General features: G+C 48.1%; 1 protein-coding gene across 1 annotated transcript; it reads right to left on the bottom strand.

Annotated features, from left to right (window-relative positions):
* Nucleotides 1-278: 278 nt before the first annotated feature.
* Nucleotides 279-17030, bottom strand: RMDN3 (regulator of microtubule dynamics 3). The gene is made up of 13 exons (XM_066342217.1): nucleotides 16727-17030; nucleotides 16402-16595; nucleotides 13192-13384; nucleotides 12700-12843; nucleotides 6905-7190; nucleotides 5745-5847; nucleotides 4452-4512; nucleotides 2740-2815; nucleotides 2513-2590; nucleotides 2160-2258; nucleotides 1828-1881; nucleotides 1609-1689; nucleotides 279-1013 (listed from the first exon to the last, which is right to left on the bottom strand). The coding sequence occupies exons 2-13, from the start codon at nucleotides 16586-16588 to the stop codon at nucleotides 960-962; spliced, it is 1416 nt and encodes a 471-aa protein (XP_066198314.1). The 5' UTR covers nucleotides 16589-16595; nucleotides 16727-17030; the 3' UTR covers nucleotides 279-959.
* Between the last annotated feature and the right edge of the window lies 1 nt (nucleotide 17031).

Raw genomic sequence — 17031 nt, 5'->3', positions numbered from 1 at the left:
TCTTGTAGGTAGGATTAGACTTTGTGCTGCTGACTCAAGTGAACATGAGTAGGTCAGGAAATAACCTGCTTAATTGGAATAGGCGTTGTTAGGCTAAAAATCAGCTGTCTGTATTTTATATGTATCATAACTAAAATTTTTGCAAATAGCATTAACCAGAGAACTTTTTCTAAATTCTTTGGTGCTGTTTTTCTACTTGTCTGCAACAGCCTCTGCAGTAGGAAACAATTGTGGAAGTGTTAAGAATAGGAGCTGATAATAAACATAGGGGAATACACTTCTAATCAAATTTGGTTTATTTTCAGTTTGTATCAAAATATATTCCAGGCAACAACTCAGTTCATTGTTTCACAGTCTCATAAGCCTTATGTATTACTGTTATTTCAAAAGCAGCCAAGACTGAAGTCAAGTGGTCCAGCCCCTTGGACCAGGAATACAATTAGAATCCACATGATAGGTGAGAAGAGGGCAGTATCGATTGACTCCCCTGCCCCTTTTACCCTGGAAGGTAGGGTGTGATCTTAGGGCTATGTACTTTGGTGTTGAACATTACTCAGTGAAAAAGATTAGAGAGTACAAGTACTGTATTTTGTCCCTATAGCTCTTTGAAGTGCATTCACCTTACCAGTAGTTGGAAGGCAGCCTTCAGTTCTCTACCCAACCCTAGGACAGGTCTTGATTTTTCAAGCATTCACTTAAGGGAGAAAACAAAAGAAACCCAGGCCTCAAGTACTTCCCCAGTTTCAGCTTAGTTAAGCAATTAGAATAAATTAACCCGTGGACAATAGGCAAGAACTGGGGAATGGTAGTAGGTACTGATTAGACCAGGCATCAGGATACTCCTTTACCCAGCCTTGCTCAGTCTCCTGATCTAAGCAGCGTGTAAGGGAAAAAAGACTTGGTTTTTGTCCCCCATCAGTACTGGTATTTCTGAAGTCATGAAGGCCACTGGAATGTGGTTAGTGTCCTAAAATTACTTCCAATTCTTCAAGGTCCTTCTGGAAAGCTGAATCCTAGGGAGACAAAAGAACAAGACTAGGACCCAAAATCTAAGCCAACATTTCCCAAGCCGCTGGTACCCAAGAAAAAGGGCTCTTTGCTTCCCTTCTGAGCTGTTATCATAGTGCCTACATGCAAAAGTACTCGGCCCTGGCCTGTTGGCTCAGTGGTAGAGCATCGGCCTGGCGTGCAGGAGTCCTGGGTTTGATTCCCGGCCAGGGCACACAGGAGAAGCGCCCATCTGCTTCTCCACCCCTCCCCCTCTCCTTCCTCTCTGTCTCTATCTTCCCCTCCCGCAGCCAAGGCTCCATTGGAGCAAAGTTGGTCCAGGCGCTGAGAATGGCTCTATGGCCTCTGCCTCAGGCGTTAGAATGGCTCTGGTTGCATCGGAGCGTCGCCCCCTGGTGGGCATGCCGGGTGGATCCTGGTCGGGCACATGCGGGAGTCTGTCTGACTGCCTCCCCATTCCCAACTTCAGAAAAATACAAAAAAAAAAAAAGTACAAACTCTTTTCTAGAGAAATAAGATTTTAAGGGAAGATTTTCTCGAAAAGGTCCAGTGGTCACTGGATGATGGAACCTACTGTTAGAAAACTCTTAAAAGTATTACCTCATTAGTGACATCTGGCAGCTCCCTGGCCAGCTTCACCCACTGTCTAGCTTCAGAGTTTTTTCCTAGTTCTCTGTAGCACTGAGAAGAGACAACAGTGAAACCCTAGGAGAACTGCCATCGGGAGACTAGCAGGGGATAAGTAGGTATGCTTTTAGGAGTTTCCAGAATGTTATCGGCATACCTACTTTTCATCTACATTGAAATAGGTGAGTTTACCTTGGAAATATATACTCTTCCTGCTTTGGAAAATCCTGGCTGTAGTTCTTCAGCCTGGAGGTGGGAGGAAGGCATTTCAGTAAGGTGTTCCCAAATTCAAGACAGCCTCTGAAGTACATTAGAGATTTCCAGTCCCCTACCCGGAGACTGATTTAGTGGTCTGGGAATTTATATCTTTTTATAAGCTTTTCAGGTGGCTCTGATTTTCCCACAGAACAAGCAAACAAAAGTGCTCCCTACCAGAAACCACTCCCAATAATGTCCTTAGGAAAAACAAGTTCACCCAGGCATTTTGGGCTGCTGTCCCCCCCTCTCCCCCTCCCTCCTGATACCTTCAGGAAGCTCTGGAGGGCGTCCTGCACAGTGGCACTGAGAGGGCTTTCAAGCAAGGCTGTAGCAGTTTTCTTTTCTAGCCAGCTCAGGTGTGCAACCTGCCACCAAAAGATCAAGGTGTTAATGAAAAGGTTTAACAGGTGTTTTTAGGAATATTACATATTCTGTACTGAAAACAAAAAGAAGGTCAAACAAGGCTGGGCCCAGTCCCAGTAACATGACCATTCAGAGGAAATGGAAATGGAAATGGTACTTGAACCAGGCTCAGGTCCCTGCTGCAAATTTTCACTACAAGGAGATCAGTGGCACAGGACACTGAGGGTCCTTCTATTAAGCCCAGAATTTAGCTCACCTGATAACACCACCTCCCAAGGAGAAAGTGAGCCATGGGGTTCTCTGGCCGGAGAGCCAGGGCTTTATCCACGTGCTCCTGAGGAGTAACATGTAAATATAAACTAACATCAGACATGATAATTGATAAAAAGGGGCGAGTCATAGAGGTGGTAGGAACACCCTATGCAAGGAGCGAGGATGGAGCAGGGAATGTGGACAGCACAAGGGAAAGAAGCCTTTCCTCACCTTGAAGCTAAAGCCACTCTGGATGCGCCTCTGGATGCCCTCATGCTCAGCCAGCTGACCACAAAGCACTGCGTACCTACGGGGAAAGCAGCAAGCAGCGAGCTCAGCAACAAGGAACGGGCTTCCCCCCACGCCCATGGCCTGATGAGACCTGCTCCTGATCATAGACTTGTGGTCCCAATTCATTCTTTGACATAGTGGCAGGCTCTCCAAAGTATACATACTAGGTACAAAAAAGCTACATCCTCCACAGTAAATCTCTTAATATTTAGGCAAGGTCTTGGTCCAAATCTCTAAAAAAAAATTTCCCACATGAGTACAGCCCCACCTGTCAAAATTTAAAAAGCAGTTCTCTAATAATCAGCATCAAAGGAGAAGAGACCTGAATACATTGTTCTTTGTCTTCTGAGCAGACACTAAAAGAAGGTCTCTTTAGCCTTGGAAGTATACAGGTAAAACATTAAAATAGACTCTCTACAGTGGTCGATAAACTCATTAGTCAACAGAGCCAAATATCAACAGCACAACGATTGAAATTTCTTTTGAGAGCCAAATTTTTTAAACTTAAACTATAGGTAGGTACATTCCCTATCGAGGTGGCGACCAAAGAGCCGCAGTTTGCCGACCAAGGCTCGAGGACAATCAAATTGGGATGAGATACTCGAGGAATTTCTGAGGTTAAGCTGGGAACCAATAGAAGCAAAGGAAGAAAGGCCTCTGATTTCTGCCCTCTCCTCTACATCCTTCCACGGGAACACAGCCAGCAACTTCTTATATTCTGTCTTTAAAACTAAGGTTTCATTACCTTCCAGCCTTGTTTGACATTAAATGAATGTTTAAAGGCTCAAGTTGCTTTTTCAAATATTCACTTGTATCAGATACTTTTAGAAGTTCATCTCCATGTTTAGTCCAAATCACTGTTACCCAAGAATAGGTAAGAAAGCATGAGGCCAATTTCCATTGTTGGGAGCCCAGCCCCAGGGAAGCAGTACCTGTGACACCCTAGAAACCGTAATGACCTGGCTTCTGAGAAGACCCCTTGCAGAAATCAAGTTTTAGCAACAGATAGTTTCTCTCAGCTCACAACGTATCTGAGGACAGATACGGAAAGCAAGAGGAGAGGTAGGAAAGGAACGTTTTCACTAACACTTAGGTTCTGGAACCAGGTACCAGAACAAAAGTTGGCTCTGACCCATGCAAATTAGTGTAACTTTTACATGAGACCACACACAGGGCTGATGTTTTTGTGAGCTAATAAAGTGACTACTGAACTTCCCGGGGGTGGGGGTGAACTCATCCACTTTTCCTCATGCAAGCCAAGCAAAAAAGCCAAAGCCCACCACCAGCCAGGGATAGCAGATTGAGCAGGAGCAGGGGCTGCAAACTGTCCCAGCCTCTCTGAGGTACTAAGAACCCACAGGTCTTGCAGCTAGGTGACTTACAAAGCTGCTCATTTCTCCAAGCCCCAACGGAAAGGAAGAGCATGTACTCTCTCCCCTGCCTCTTCCTGAAGGTGCCTGCCAAGGAAAACTTCCTGCGGTCCCCAGCTGGGACAGGGCGGGGCCATATGGAAGTAAAGGCCAGAGCTCCCTCTCCTGGTTCTCTCCGCAAAGGCCTTTGTGGCCAGGGCAGAGACAATGAAGCCTCGCGCCCTCCACTCACTCTGAATGACCCCTCCTGGCTCTTCCCAGGACCCTGCAGGGTGTTATTACCATTGGTGACAATCAGCATTCTCCTCTCCCTTCTTCAGAGCGGCCTCCGCTTCTTCTTTTCCTGTGGGGCAAAGGTGTTACAGAATTGACAAGGGCTCCCCTGCACACTTCCTAAGAGGGGGCTTTGGGAAGAATTACTGCTCTCTAGCTCTCACCAATGCCCACCAGCCTGGACGTGTTTGGAAATAATTGTGAACTTGAACAGAGTGAAAAGCTTCAAGTAGCTTCTCAGGAATGACCTGCTTCACCTTGCCTTCCCAACCTGCTGTCAGCTGCCTTGTTTTTATAATACCCACTGATGTGCTTGCAGCACTTCAAATATAAAAGAGTCTACATTATCAAAGATTCAGTAACGTTTATAAGGCTTTACTTATAAAAGTGGGAAAGTAGAGGTTTGGTTTTTTATTTAGAAAATTAAATGGTGACATTGATCAATAAGTACATACATAGGTTTCAGGCAAACATTTCTATAGCATTTAAACTTGATTATATTGTATACCCATCACCCAAAGTCAAATATTCTTGTCATATATTTGTCCCTAGTAGAATATTTTAGATAACTGAGTAAGACCTGGAAGCCCAGTGATGGATGGTATATGACTCAGGTGTGTGGCGAGGCAGGACACATCTCCTTCCCCATGAAACCAGTCGTGGTTTTGCTGAACATCAATTTTTTTGCTTCACTTATTTATGCATTCATTGGCTAATTCCTGTATGTGCCCCGACTGGGGATCAAACCCACAACCTTGGTGTATGAGAACGATGCTCTAATCAACTGAGCAACCCAGCCAGGGCTGAAACCAGTCGCTTTTTAAAGTTCCAGGATTCTCAGTGACTTCATGGCAGAGGGATCAGCCCTGTGCCTGGCATAAGTCTGATGCACTCTACCCCAGGGCAGACTCGGCAACAGAATTGCCAAGTAGATTCGAGGGACTTCTAAGCAGTACAGTATTCTCTCAAACTACTCTTTACAGGTGCTCACCAGATATACTCCACTCATTCTTAGAACACCTGCCCCACAACCTCTATAAATGAAACCAGATCCATAAGCCACAGAAAAAAACTTCAGATTAAGAAAGGAGGTTTTGCCCTCTTTTTGTATTTGGAGAGTGAGACCAAAGAATTAGGCTGATATGATAAAAAGTACTTCCCAAAACATGCACTGATGTTACTCAGATCACAATGATGTGCAGAGAAACAGACTGTTCTGTGTATCAAGGAAGCAGGAGTCTCTGGGAGCCAGTCTCTAGTGAGTAACTGAGCCACACTCCCCTGGAACGTGTCAGCACTTACCATTTAGAGCATATGACTTCTTCTCGCTCACCTCATCAGCTAGCTCACACATGTCGCTGTAGGCCCGGGCCAGGCGCCAGAGAAAGTCCTGCAGATTTCCATACTACAGACCAAACAGAGAAAGGGATGGAGACCCCTCCTCCCTCAGAGGATTGGGGCTCTGGCCTTCCCACACCCCCGGTTTGAGTTTCCAGGCTAGTGTGTTACACATGCTAACTGACATTAAGCCAGTTTCGTGCACCGCCCTCTACCCCCATACAACCTTCCTTTTCTTGGGCATTTTCAATTTTTTTTTCATTGAGTTAGCACAGGGGTCCCCAAACTTTTTACACATGGGGCCAGTTCACTGTCCCTCCGACCGTTGGAGGGCCGGACTATAAAAAAAACTATGAACAAATTCCTATGCACACTGCACATATCTTATTTTAAAGTAAAAAACCAAAACGGGAACAAATACAATATTTAAAATAAGCAAGTAAATTTAAATCAACAAACTGACCAATATTTCAATGGGAACTATGCTTCTCTCACTGACCACCAATGAAAGAGGTGCCCCTTCCAGAAGTGCGGCAGGGGCCGGATAAATGGCCTCAGGGGACCGCATGTGGCCCGCGGGCTATAGTTTGGGGACCCCTGAGTTAGCAAGACTTCTCCTTTGCTGTGCCTCATTACATTTAGAGTTGACCTTTCCTCCTTACAGTACTAGGAAGCCAGAATGCCTTCTGCAGTAAGTAGTGCCTCAAAAAAGGGGAATTCTAACTTGGGGCATTTATACATGGGTGAGCATAAACTCTGGCAGTGAACCTGAAGAGAAACCTGAGAGTTTCTGGCTGGAAACTTCAAGTGGGTAGGCAGCTCGGGCTCTGCCTCAAGGGAAACAAACGGACATTCCAGTTCCTGTCCGTGTTTTCCTCTGCTGTGCGGTGTGTAGCTCTTGCAGTAACTCTAGGAGGCAGAGGATGACTTGGGAGGAAGCTCTGGAGCAGGCAGTAAACCTGGGCCCCTGGGGGTTAGGTGCAGAACCAGCCATTCACCCTCATTTTCCTTCTGATGTCACCTTGCAGGGTCAATAACCACAGTGGCCCGCTTGCACTCCCTAGGAGTCAGCAGGGTTCAGCAGGGAGGGAGGGGAGAGGGCAGACAGGCAGCTAGAGCCTCACCGCTAGCTTGTTGTTGAGCAGCAGCTGAAAGCCTTCTCGCTTGTTCTGCTCACTGCCCTGGTGCAGCTCGTCAGCCTGCTGCAGGAGGGGCAGAACGTCCTCCAGGCCAGGGGAGCCCTCGGCCTCCAGGGCTCTGGGAACCAGGCCTGAAGCCACCTCTGCCTCCAGGTCCACAGAATCCTTTCTCCCCATCTTCACGGTCTCGCAGCTCACTTCATCTTCCCCATCTTCACTCTCCCTGTCAGAGTCCCGCTCGTAGTCAGACTCGGCATTAGCTGTTGTGTAACTATGGCAGAAAAATACAAGGTACAGGGTCAAAGGAGAGGACCATTCAGCCTCAGAGCCCTAGGCCACAAAGACAGACCTCGTGAGACTGTTGTCTGGAGCGCCAAGTAAGAACCACTCTCCCCACTTAGGGGCAAAAACCAGTCCTCTAGAGAAGGCTTCCCATAGGAACTATGGGGCTGGGGAAATGATTTAGAAGAGTGGCTAGCTTGGAGACACTTGACAGGGGCTATTACGAGAACCCCTGCTTAGCTACTACCAAGTCTGCCATAAAAGACAGGAAAAGGAAAAGAAAAAGTCTAGAGAGATATGTACCAAAATGTTTCCAGGCCACCTCTCAGGGTAGAATTAAAAGGGAATTATTTTGGCCCTGGCCGATTTGCTCAGCAGACAGAGCGTTGGTCAGTGTATGGATGTCCCAGGTTTGACTCCCAGTCAGGGCACACAAAAGAAGCAACCATCTGCTTCTCTCCCCCTCCCACAGCCAGTGGCTCCATTGGTTTGAGCGCTGGCCCTGGCCACTGAGGCTAACTCAGTTGATTCGAGCATCAGCCCCAAACTGGGGTTGCCAAGTAGATCCCAGTCAGGGCGCACGCAGGAGTCAGTCTCACTATCTCCCCTCCTTTCAAAAAGAAAAAAAAAAGTAAATTATTTTATCTTTTAATGTAATTGCTTTAGTGAGCATATAGTCTTATAAATAAGTGAATGTTTAGGATAAAAACTCCATTGTAGGTGGAGCTGATCTCCTGAGCTAGAAGGCTCACCAGGCTCAGGGTTTGTCAACCATTTTCACTGTATCAGCCAAAGGCACCTGTCAGAAGGAACCAACATGGGTGGGTGCCAGCTTCTGAGGCCACAGGCAGCCACAGATAGCCGCATTTCTTTTTGTGTGTGTGTGTGTGTGTGTGTGTGTGTGTGTGTGTGTGTGTGTGTGTGACAGAGAGATAGAGGGACAGATAGGGACAGACAGGAAGGGAGAGAGATGAGAAGCATCAATTCTTTGTTGCGGCTCCTTAGTTGTTCATTGATTGCTTTCTCATATGTGCCTTGATCAGGGGGCTACAGCAGACTGAGTGACCCCTTGCTCGAGCCAGCGACCTTGGGTCCAAGCTGGTGAGCTTTGCTCAAACCAGATGAGCCTGCGCTCAAGCTGGCAACCTTGGGGTCTCGAACCTGGGTCCTCCACATCCCAGTCCGACGCTCTATCCAGTGCGCTACTACCTGGTCAGGCTCCACATTTTCTTCTCAATTCAACGAGTACCTCTATCACAAGTCAGTCACCAAACCTAAACTAAAACAGGAGCAGCCCTTGGAAAACTTTGGAATTGCCGGGGCTAGGGTGAGGGCCATTTGCAGCTGCAAGTAGGGGTGAAAGAAGATGCAAACAGAACCCTCTGGGAAGGTAGCTCTGGGCCACCATAACCCAGGGGTCTCCTAAGGAGCCCCGACCTTGATGCACCTACTGAAGAGGAAGCCAAGTTTTGCTCAGATCTTGGCCTCTACCAGCAGCTGATTAGGGTATTTTTCCTAACTGCCAACTGAATCAGACCAAAACTGAGTAGGGAAGAAGGTAAGACTTCCAGGACCTAGCATCAGACACCAGAGAGGCCTTCAGACTGAAAGAAAAGCAGGTTCTGAAGCACAGGGAAGACCTCTAGAGATAAGCTTTCCTCCATCCTGGAATGAGAGATAGGGGAAGGACCCCGGTGGCTGGAGCAAAGCAGAACTGAAGGAGAGAAGAGGCAGACACGCACCAATCAAGTCGCACGAGAGAGCCTGAAGGCCAGAGCTGGATGCTGTGGGCCAGAAAGGCAGAGGTGAAGGAGGCAGGCGTCATCTGGAAGGTACCAAGTGAGCAGTCGGACCTGATACCTAATCCCTGCTGACTGCTTCTTTATGGAGGAGCTTCCAGAATCCTCTAACAAAGAGGCCCTCGTAACATCTACTACAGGAATTTATAAGGTACCTAAAACCTTAATTTCACTGTTTTTGAAGTGATTATCCAAGTATCTTTCCCCTCTGGCAATTTGCGGTAAAAACTTTAGAAATTAAAGGGACAAGGAGAAGTGGCATCTGATTTCCCAAACAACCTGGGTGGTGATGAGTAAGACCACACGGGGGCATCCTAGAGAAACTCCCAACCGAGTCCTAGGGCCCGGACAGTAACCTGCCCTATTCAGCCCAGCCGGGCTCAAAGCCAAATGGGTGAGTTATCTGGGGTGGAGAACTTGAGCCTTATCAACTCTACTTGCTAGAAAGAAGGGGAGACACCATTCTCTGCTAGACTGAAGGCTGTCTTGGCCAATCAGGAGTTCAAATCAGGAGTCTTTAGGGGACTCCTGCTCTTATGCTAGAGCACAGCCATCAGCAGTCTCTCCAGGGAGTTAAGCCAGGAGGAATGTCCTACAGTTTGTGGTCCCTCTAGGTCCTAAAGGCCAAGGAGAAAGAGGCCAGGAGGGCCTTACTGCCACCCACAGAGAGGTGGTAGAGTCCCGTGAGGCAGGGTGGTTCCAGTAAGCTGGCCCAGTGAGACCTTTCATTGTACCTCGGCCCCACTTCAAGGAGCTCCGCCTCACTAATTTGCAGCCTGTTGCCTGGAACGCAGTGGGCAGAGAAACAACGTGCTGAGTGAGCACTGATATCAGCCCCATGGCTTCCAGGGCTTGAGGAGAAATTAATCATGTGCCAGAGCTGCGTGGGCCGCTGTCTCCACATTCACATCATACTCACACCTCCTGGACTGAAAACCCAGCCCTTGGAGAAATACACCAGAGAGAGAGGCGGCCCTTTTGTTTAACATGCCCTGAAGCTTTTGAGATCAGCAAGGGACTGGCAGGAGCCTTTGAAAAGGCCATTTGGATCTGTGCACTCAGACAGAACACTTCCCACAGTGGGTCTAGGACCCAAGGCTCCCTTGGAGCAAGGAGCCCAGAGCTATCCTACTGTATTCCTTGAGTGATCAAGGACTCGGTTACACATATCTCCCCTCCTGGCAATTAAGTTTCTTTCCTTCTCCTAAGCCCCATTAGAGGGGCTGAGCTGCAGCATTCAAAGACAAGCGGGTATGGGCCCTGACCCTGAGACACTCTCAGTGGTGTGAACGAAACACCATCTTTAATGAGGTGATAATGCCCAAGAAGGAGACGACTTTACAGGCAATCCCTCTTGGCTGGGATGCCTGCCAGGGCTTGCTGGAGGAGCTGGTGTTTTAGGACAAGTTGGGTTTTTTACAGGGTGGGAACAAAAGCCAGGTTTGCTATGATACTCAGGGAACAAGCTCACAGACCCACACGGTGATTTTGCCTCTGCTGCAGTCATTCCCCTAGGAACTCAAAGTTGCTATTTTATTGGGGCGGGGGGGATACAGCTTTCCGTGGAGATGAGTAGCCCCATCAAATATTCTTATCCTTTCATCCCTCAAAGAGGCACTCCTTCCCCCAGGCCCACATGTTCAAAGTCATTCCAGAGTTTGAGGTCTCCTCCCATAATTTCCCCTTGACCTGTATGGCACTGACCATGGCAAAAAGAATGACCTCACTCTGGCCACTGCCCCAGATGGCAGCCAGCTAAACCAGAGCCTTGCGTCACATGCCCCATCGGCCTCCACAAGCCACGTGGTCAGTCATGGGGCTGAGCTTGCTGAGCTATAATGAAGAAAGCCGCCCTTCCTCTCAGCCTGTCACAGGTGGCTGGCGGCCTGGCCTGCCCCTCACGGGAGCCCCAGGCCCCAGTGAGCACCCACAACTCCCCTGGTTAAACACTGGCTCTCACTGCCCACAGAGCTTTGTATAACTTCTTAAAAATCATCAAGGGCCTTGAGTTCTATACCCTGATCTTGGGCAGAGCTGTGACCTCTCTTACCCTCTTACAAAGTTTAAATGTCAATTCCCACCCATGTGACCTGCTCCCTTGGGTGCATCGAGAGGCCTCTTTAGTGTCAGGGCCCATTACCAGCCACTCTGTCCTTTCAATCCAGATGTGTCAAATATTTCATTTCTGCCTCTCCTCTAAACAGCCCTCTAGAAGCATCTCTCAGCCCAGAGCTGTTAGATAAATTGAACAGAAAAGGGCCTCTCCTGCTAGCCCTTGAGAATACAGATAAAAGGGACCAGACAACCTAGGCACCAGTAGCAATGAATGGACGACTAAAGCTCTACCAAGCCTTCACTGCTTTCAAGAGGCACCTGAACATTAATCAAATCCAGCACAGGTGCCCAATGGCAGTGACAGGGAAAAAGAGAGTAACACTATTCTTAATTTCCTTAGGAAACCAAGAGGACAGGCAGGAGACTGTAATGGCCCAATCAAGAAAGCAAGGCTGAAATCTCCTGAGTAAGAGGTACTGAACTTACCATACTACGATGGACAATGAGCTGTGATGGCTCTTAGTCAATGGTAAGAATTCCCAGGGACTGCTGGGATATGTCCCTCTGGGAGAGCCCTTCTGTGCCCTGATGACCAAGGCATTCCTCAGATCACAGACCCTCACACCCCTGCAGACGAGCGCGGCTAAGCTTGAGCTTGGTAGTTGGACAGCCCTGGGCAAGGCATCAAACCTTGCTAAGCTTCAAGTCTGCTCTGAGAAACAGAAAAAGCAGCACCTACTCCACAGGATCCTTGTGAGGATTAAGTGAGAAAATGCTTCTAAAGTGCTTAGTACATACAGTGTCTGTCACAGAGGAAGAATGACCAGTGGTTAATATTATAAGGTGTTTCAGCTAAGAGGGACGGTGCTGCAGCAATCATCCCGAGTGGCTTGTTTATAGCTAAATCAGCCATCCTGACCTGACAGAAGGCTTGGGTGTTCTCTGCACCAATCTTTTCCTTGAGGAGGAAGCAAGGTTGGCAGAGGCCGTAAAAAAGAAATCAGCTTCTCTGGCTCCCGCAGTCACCTGGGTCCCTGGAGCTAGCAGCAAACCAGGGCAGTGCTGCCACTGAGCCCCGGGCACTGCAACAGATGCTCATTTAGACTTCATGTCTGGGACCAAAGTTTCAAAATGGTACTAGTGGTTTAAAATCAGAAGCTGTAGCCTGACCAAGTTTGGAGGCTGTCTACAAGACTCCTGTCCCGTCTAGGGCCTAAGATCAAACCTGCAGGGCCACCAATTACTTAGGACAGACATCTGCCATATGCAGAGTTGGCAAGGAAGCAAGCCCCCCTGGGGGACGAGGGGTGCTCCAGGGAAGGGGCACACTCGTGAAGGAAATAAAGTTCTGGTGATAGCACAGGAAAATGCCCAACTGGTGTTATAAGAGAACAGAAATTTAAAAAATCAGACCTACTCAGAGGAAAATAATAGATGCAGGTAGTAACCACTGTTAACATTTGTTTGTCTGGATAACATAAGGCGGATGGTTCTCTTATTTCAACTTCTGTATTTATTTATACTCTTACCTTGTTCCAAATATTATTCATAGCAGCATGGTATCAATTTTCCATTGAAAAACATTACTTTTACAAAATATAACCTTGGCTGGAGCCACAACTGCCTCCAGGAGAGATGACTCACCCCCCTTCACTCTCAGCATCTGTGTATGTGGCTCCTGAGGTGGCCGTGAAGTAGACGGAGCTGGAGCCAGTGGAGTCGCTCCTCTCACGGGCAAACGGGAACCTTCGCCGCCGAGCCCCTCTCTGGTTCTCTTCCATGTGGGATCTGAAAAGCAGGATGGCATTAGGCCCCATCTGGCCTGTCTTTCCTCTCACCATGAGGGGCCTCTTTCTACCACTCCTCATTAAAGGGCCAAGAGCAGAGAAAATCCTGGTCTCTACACTCAGGAGACCAACAGGGAATCTCCCTAGACAGACCTGGACAGACCAGAGCAGACCAGGTTCATCAGAACAAAGCATTGCAGCTGCTACCACAGACCATAGGGCCCAACAGCAGCAAGGAACTTGTGCAAAGCCACCTTCCCTGCCAATGAGGTGAGAGGCTATAAAACTGACTGACAGAGCTCAGCTGGAAAAGCCGTGGGGGCCGGGCCGGGAGGAGGCCATTACTCACCGGAACTCCCCAGCAATCTGCCCAGCGAGCCCCTGCAGGCTGCTCCTCAGCTCCTCCACCTCCCGCCTCAGTGCCACCAGACTGGTCAGCACGAAGTCCAGGCGCTCCAGCACCATCTCCTGCCCTTCTCGTGGGAAGCTGGGCAGGGCCGCAGCATCTCCGGCCTCGCCTGGGGCTGCTCGCAATGGCCTCGCTGAAGGAAGGAGGACAGAAGACGGGAATGACCATGGGACATAGCAAGGAGACAATCTTGCACTTAGAATTAAAGAACACTTGCTTCTCATTAGAGTTCAATTTATAAAGACCCGTGAGGCTCAGAAAGCACATGTTCACAGCTAAGTCCTATTAACAAATCCCAAGTAACATCAAGGTCCCAATCTATAAACAAGAGCACTGTGTTCCATGAACTTTCTGCACCATGGCAGATGATATAAAATGCTTGTAAGAGTGAGGGTCCTCAAAGTCAGGACAGCTACCCTGCTAGAATAAAAGAAAAATCTACCCGACTACAGACATACCTCAGAGAGATTGCAGGTTTGGTTCCAGACCACTGCCAGAAATCAGACCACTGCAATAAAGTCAGTTGTAATCTTTTGCTGGTGAGGGGTCTTGCCTTCAATTTGGAAAAAAAAGAAAAATGTGCCTGGCCTGTGGTGGCGCAGTAGATAAAGCACTGACCTGGAACGCTGAGGTCCCCAGTTTGAAACCGAGCTTGCCAGGTCAAGGCGCATACAAGAAGCAACTACTATGAGTTGATGCTTCCCACTTCCCCGCCTTTCTACCTCTTTCTCTAAAATTAATAAAAATCTTTTTAAAAATGCAATGTCTGTGTGTTGGTCAAATAAGTTTCTAAAGTGTGATTTTTCTGTTTGCTCGCTTATAGTTTGCATTGGGAGCAAGGCAGCACCAGGTATATGTGGTTGTGAAATTGCAAATTACCTTACTGCTTGGGAAAGACCATTGTTTTGCTAATGTTTGCTGGAGGAGAGGTTTTCTCATCAGAAAGTTCTGAAAAGAGAAGGAGAAGAAGCAGAGAGAAGCCATGTTTGCAGAGTGAGAGCAGAGAGAATGCAGAGTGCTGAAGCCAGTTTGTACAGAAAGAGAACATGTGCAGATGGGGAACCAGAGCTGAGGGACTTTTGTGAGCTCCACTGAGACTGGTGCGGCCTTTGATTCTAGGAGAAACCGGAGAAGACTCTCCTGGTTGTGGAAGTGAAGAATGTGTCAGGCATTGGAGCCCTGTGTGTTTGCTCGTCGGCTGGTGCGAGACTTTAATAAAGGAATGGCCCACCCTTTCTTGGCTCCACTCTTTCTTTACCGTCTGTCTGAATTCAATGGGAGCCTGCATGTGAATGGCCATGACGGTGGCGACTACTGGCCATACACTGTGAAATGCAATAAAGCGAAGCGAAGCACAATAAAACGAGGTATGCCTATATATAATACCCAGATACCAGTTCATACTGTGGGGCAGCTGTGTTAGGCTTGCTCATGGGGTTACCAGCTGCAAGCACTTTGCCTGATTGGTGTGTGAGTGTGTGGCTGCGTCATGTGTATATGGCCTATAAAAGGCTACGGGTGCTTGCGCTCAAGAGAGACGGGGGGTTACAGGTGTGCACGGATTGCCTGCCCGCCACTATGAGGGGCCATTTTGCTGGTTCTTTGCCTGAGAGGTAGTTTCCCCTGCTTGTGTGCTTGTCCGCTGTTGTGAGACTTGATTAAACGGAATGGCCCAACCCCTTCTTCTGGCTCCAGTTTTTCTACTGTCTGCCTGAATCCAATGCGAACCTGCCTGGCCTTGGCCACCGGCATTACAAATAACAACCACAGAGCAAAACTAAAATTGAGCTCACCCAAATTCTGATCTTTCACTTCATAAAGAATAGCAAAGAAAACTTTGAGCTCCTCTCTACTATCATCTGAGAGGAGCAAAGAGAAAAAGGGTAGTAACTGAGAGAAAAGTACACTGGAAAAAGAAGTACTGGAAAAAGCCTATCAAAACCCTTTGGAAAAAAACAGCATTACCTAGCCCTGTATTAAGCTCTAGGTAAATTCCAACAATAAATGCTAGTAACCTGAGAGCTACCTAAGGCAATTTTACTATAAGATATAAAAACAGGAAAGAAACCAGGGAGGCAGAATCCACAGACCAGACCAGCAAGCACAAATCTGTTAAATCTAATAATCTAGGCCAGATTACAATACACATCCAACAGTGTTCAAGAATGTAGAGCAAGAAAGATCCCTGGGAACAGCCACTTTCTCACAATCTCAACAGAAGAATGACTACTGCTCAGGAATTACAAACAAAACTCAAGGGAAATGGAGAGAAAACAAGCACACATACAAAACTAGGTTTCTACCAAGTTATAAAATGCTGACAGTTACAAGTTAAAATGAGAACTCTTTGAAGACTCTTTAAACTTTTCTAAACAACCTGGCCTTTGTTAATCAGAGAAAACACTCCCGGTTAACACTGGGTGAGACGATCTCAAAACTCCTGTTATGTGAACATGAGGTCTGAATCAGCCCTAGATACCCTGCCCAAATGAGTTAATTTAAAGTGAAAGTTTTGCAAAACTGAAAGCACTATCAATTTCAGCTGTGGCTGGCTGCCAGCCATATTCAACTTCAGTTGCAAGTAAGCACCCTCCCAGCCTTGTACTCTGTTAAGTCCACAGGACCAAGTGACCAGGCCCTATACTGCCACTTACTTGCTCTGTGACAACCTTGGAAAAGTTACACAACCTTTTTAAATCTTGATTTCATCATAGGAAGGAAAAAACACGTGGACTACATAGTCTCCAAGGTGCCTTCATTCTAATAGTAATTTGATACATATGCCTTGGAACTTTTAATTCTTTCCTACACAATTAATTTTTCCTTTTGCCTACTTTTGGACTCTTCCTCTATTTACTAAACACTACACCCAACGCTAAGCAAGTGTCTTTAATACATATATAGCACCACTGTGGCCAGAACTAAAAGTGAAAGCTAAACAGTCTTTTCACAATGTACTTTCCCTGAGATTATAAGGGAAGAGTGCAGATGGGGGAGAATGCTTTCCTTTTGAATAAGCTTTCCAGAAGAGTGAAAGAAACTCTCAGGCACCCGCCTCCAATGTTCTGTCCCACAGACTCTGCTAAAAGCAGCCTGGATCCCAGGTCCATCCCTTAGCCGTGACTGTGGCCCCAGGGGACCGGCTCCTACCCTGACGTCCAGACTCTGAAGTCTGCGTGAAGTCCAGTGAGTTGGGCGGGAGCTGGCTATGGCCATGGCGCTGGGTCCGTTTCCACCGCTGGCTATAAAGGGCACACAGGAATCCAAGGCCGGCGGCCGTGCCCAGCAACAGTCCCAGTCCGGAGCGGGCGCCGCCCAGCACCCCCAGCCTAGACATGATGCACCTGTAGCCCGCGTGAACCACCAGAGGCGGGCGGGGGGGAGGGGGAGGAAGAGATTCGTGAGCGTGGTCCACCCACCCTCGCGACGAACCCCTGGAAAGATCTCCTTGCCCCGGCTCTGAGCTCCCACTTACCTTCACCACAATCCGGACCCTAAGACTTCTGCGGGCCCCCAGATCCTAACTACCGCGCCTCTCACACAGCGTGGACGCAGCCTCCCCTCCAACAACGCCCCCTATCCCTGATCCCAGAGTCAGGTTTCTGGCCTCCAAACCCTCTCCTTTAGCCTCACGACACTCTAGGCCACAAATTCCTGGCTGCAAACTCCTGGTTTCCCCCGCGCCCTCTGAAGGTTCCCTGGCCTTGCCGTAAATAAACTTAGACCCTCAGCCTGCCGCTCAGCACCATGGCAGCAGTCACCGCTGCCTAACGCTGTCAA

The sequence above is a fragment of the Saccopteryx leptura genome, chromosome 6 (assembly GCF_036850995.1).
Source record: "Saccopteryx leptura isolate mSacLep1 chromosome 6, mSacLep1_pri_phased_curated, whole genome shotgun sequence".
NCBI lineage: Eukaryota > Metazoa > Chordata > Mammalia > Chiroptera > Emballonuridae > Saccopteryx > Saccopteryx leptura.
The sequence above is the reverse complement of the archived record's forward strand: the minus strand, read 5'-3'. Positions and strand labels throughout refer to the sequence as shown.

Bases quoted from the DNA above. Each gene is read 5' to 3' on its own strand.
- RMDN3 (XM_066342217.1), bottom strand. From the start codon at position 16,588: ATGTCTAGGCTGGGGGTGCTGGGCGGCGCCCGCTCCGGACTGGGACTG. The intron at 13,385-16,401 runs GTAGGAGCCGGT...TCCTTCCTTCAG, and splicing joins TTCAGAGTCTGGACGTCAGG to CGAGGCCATTGCGAGCAGCC. The intron at 4,513-5,744 runs GTAAGTGCTGAC...TTTGCCCCACAG, and splicing joins GAAGTCATATGCTCTAAATG to GAAAAGAAGAAGCGGAGGCC.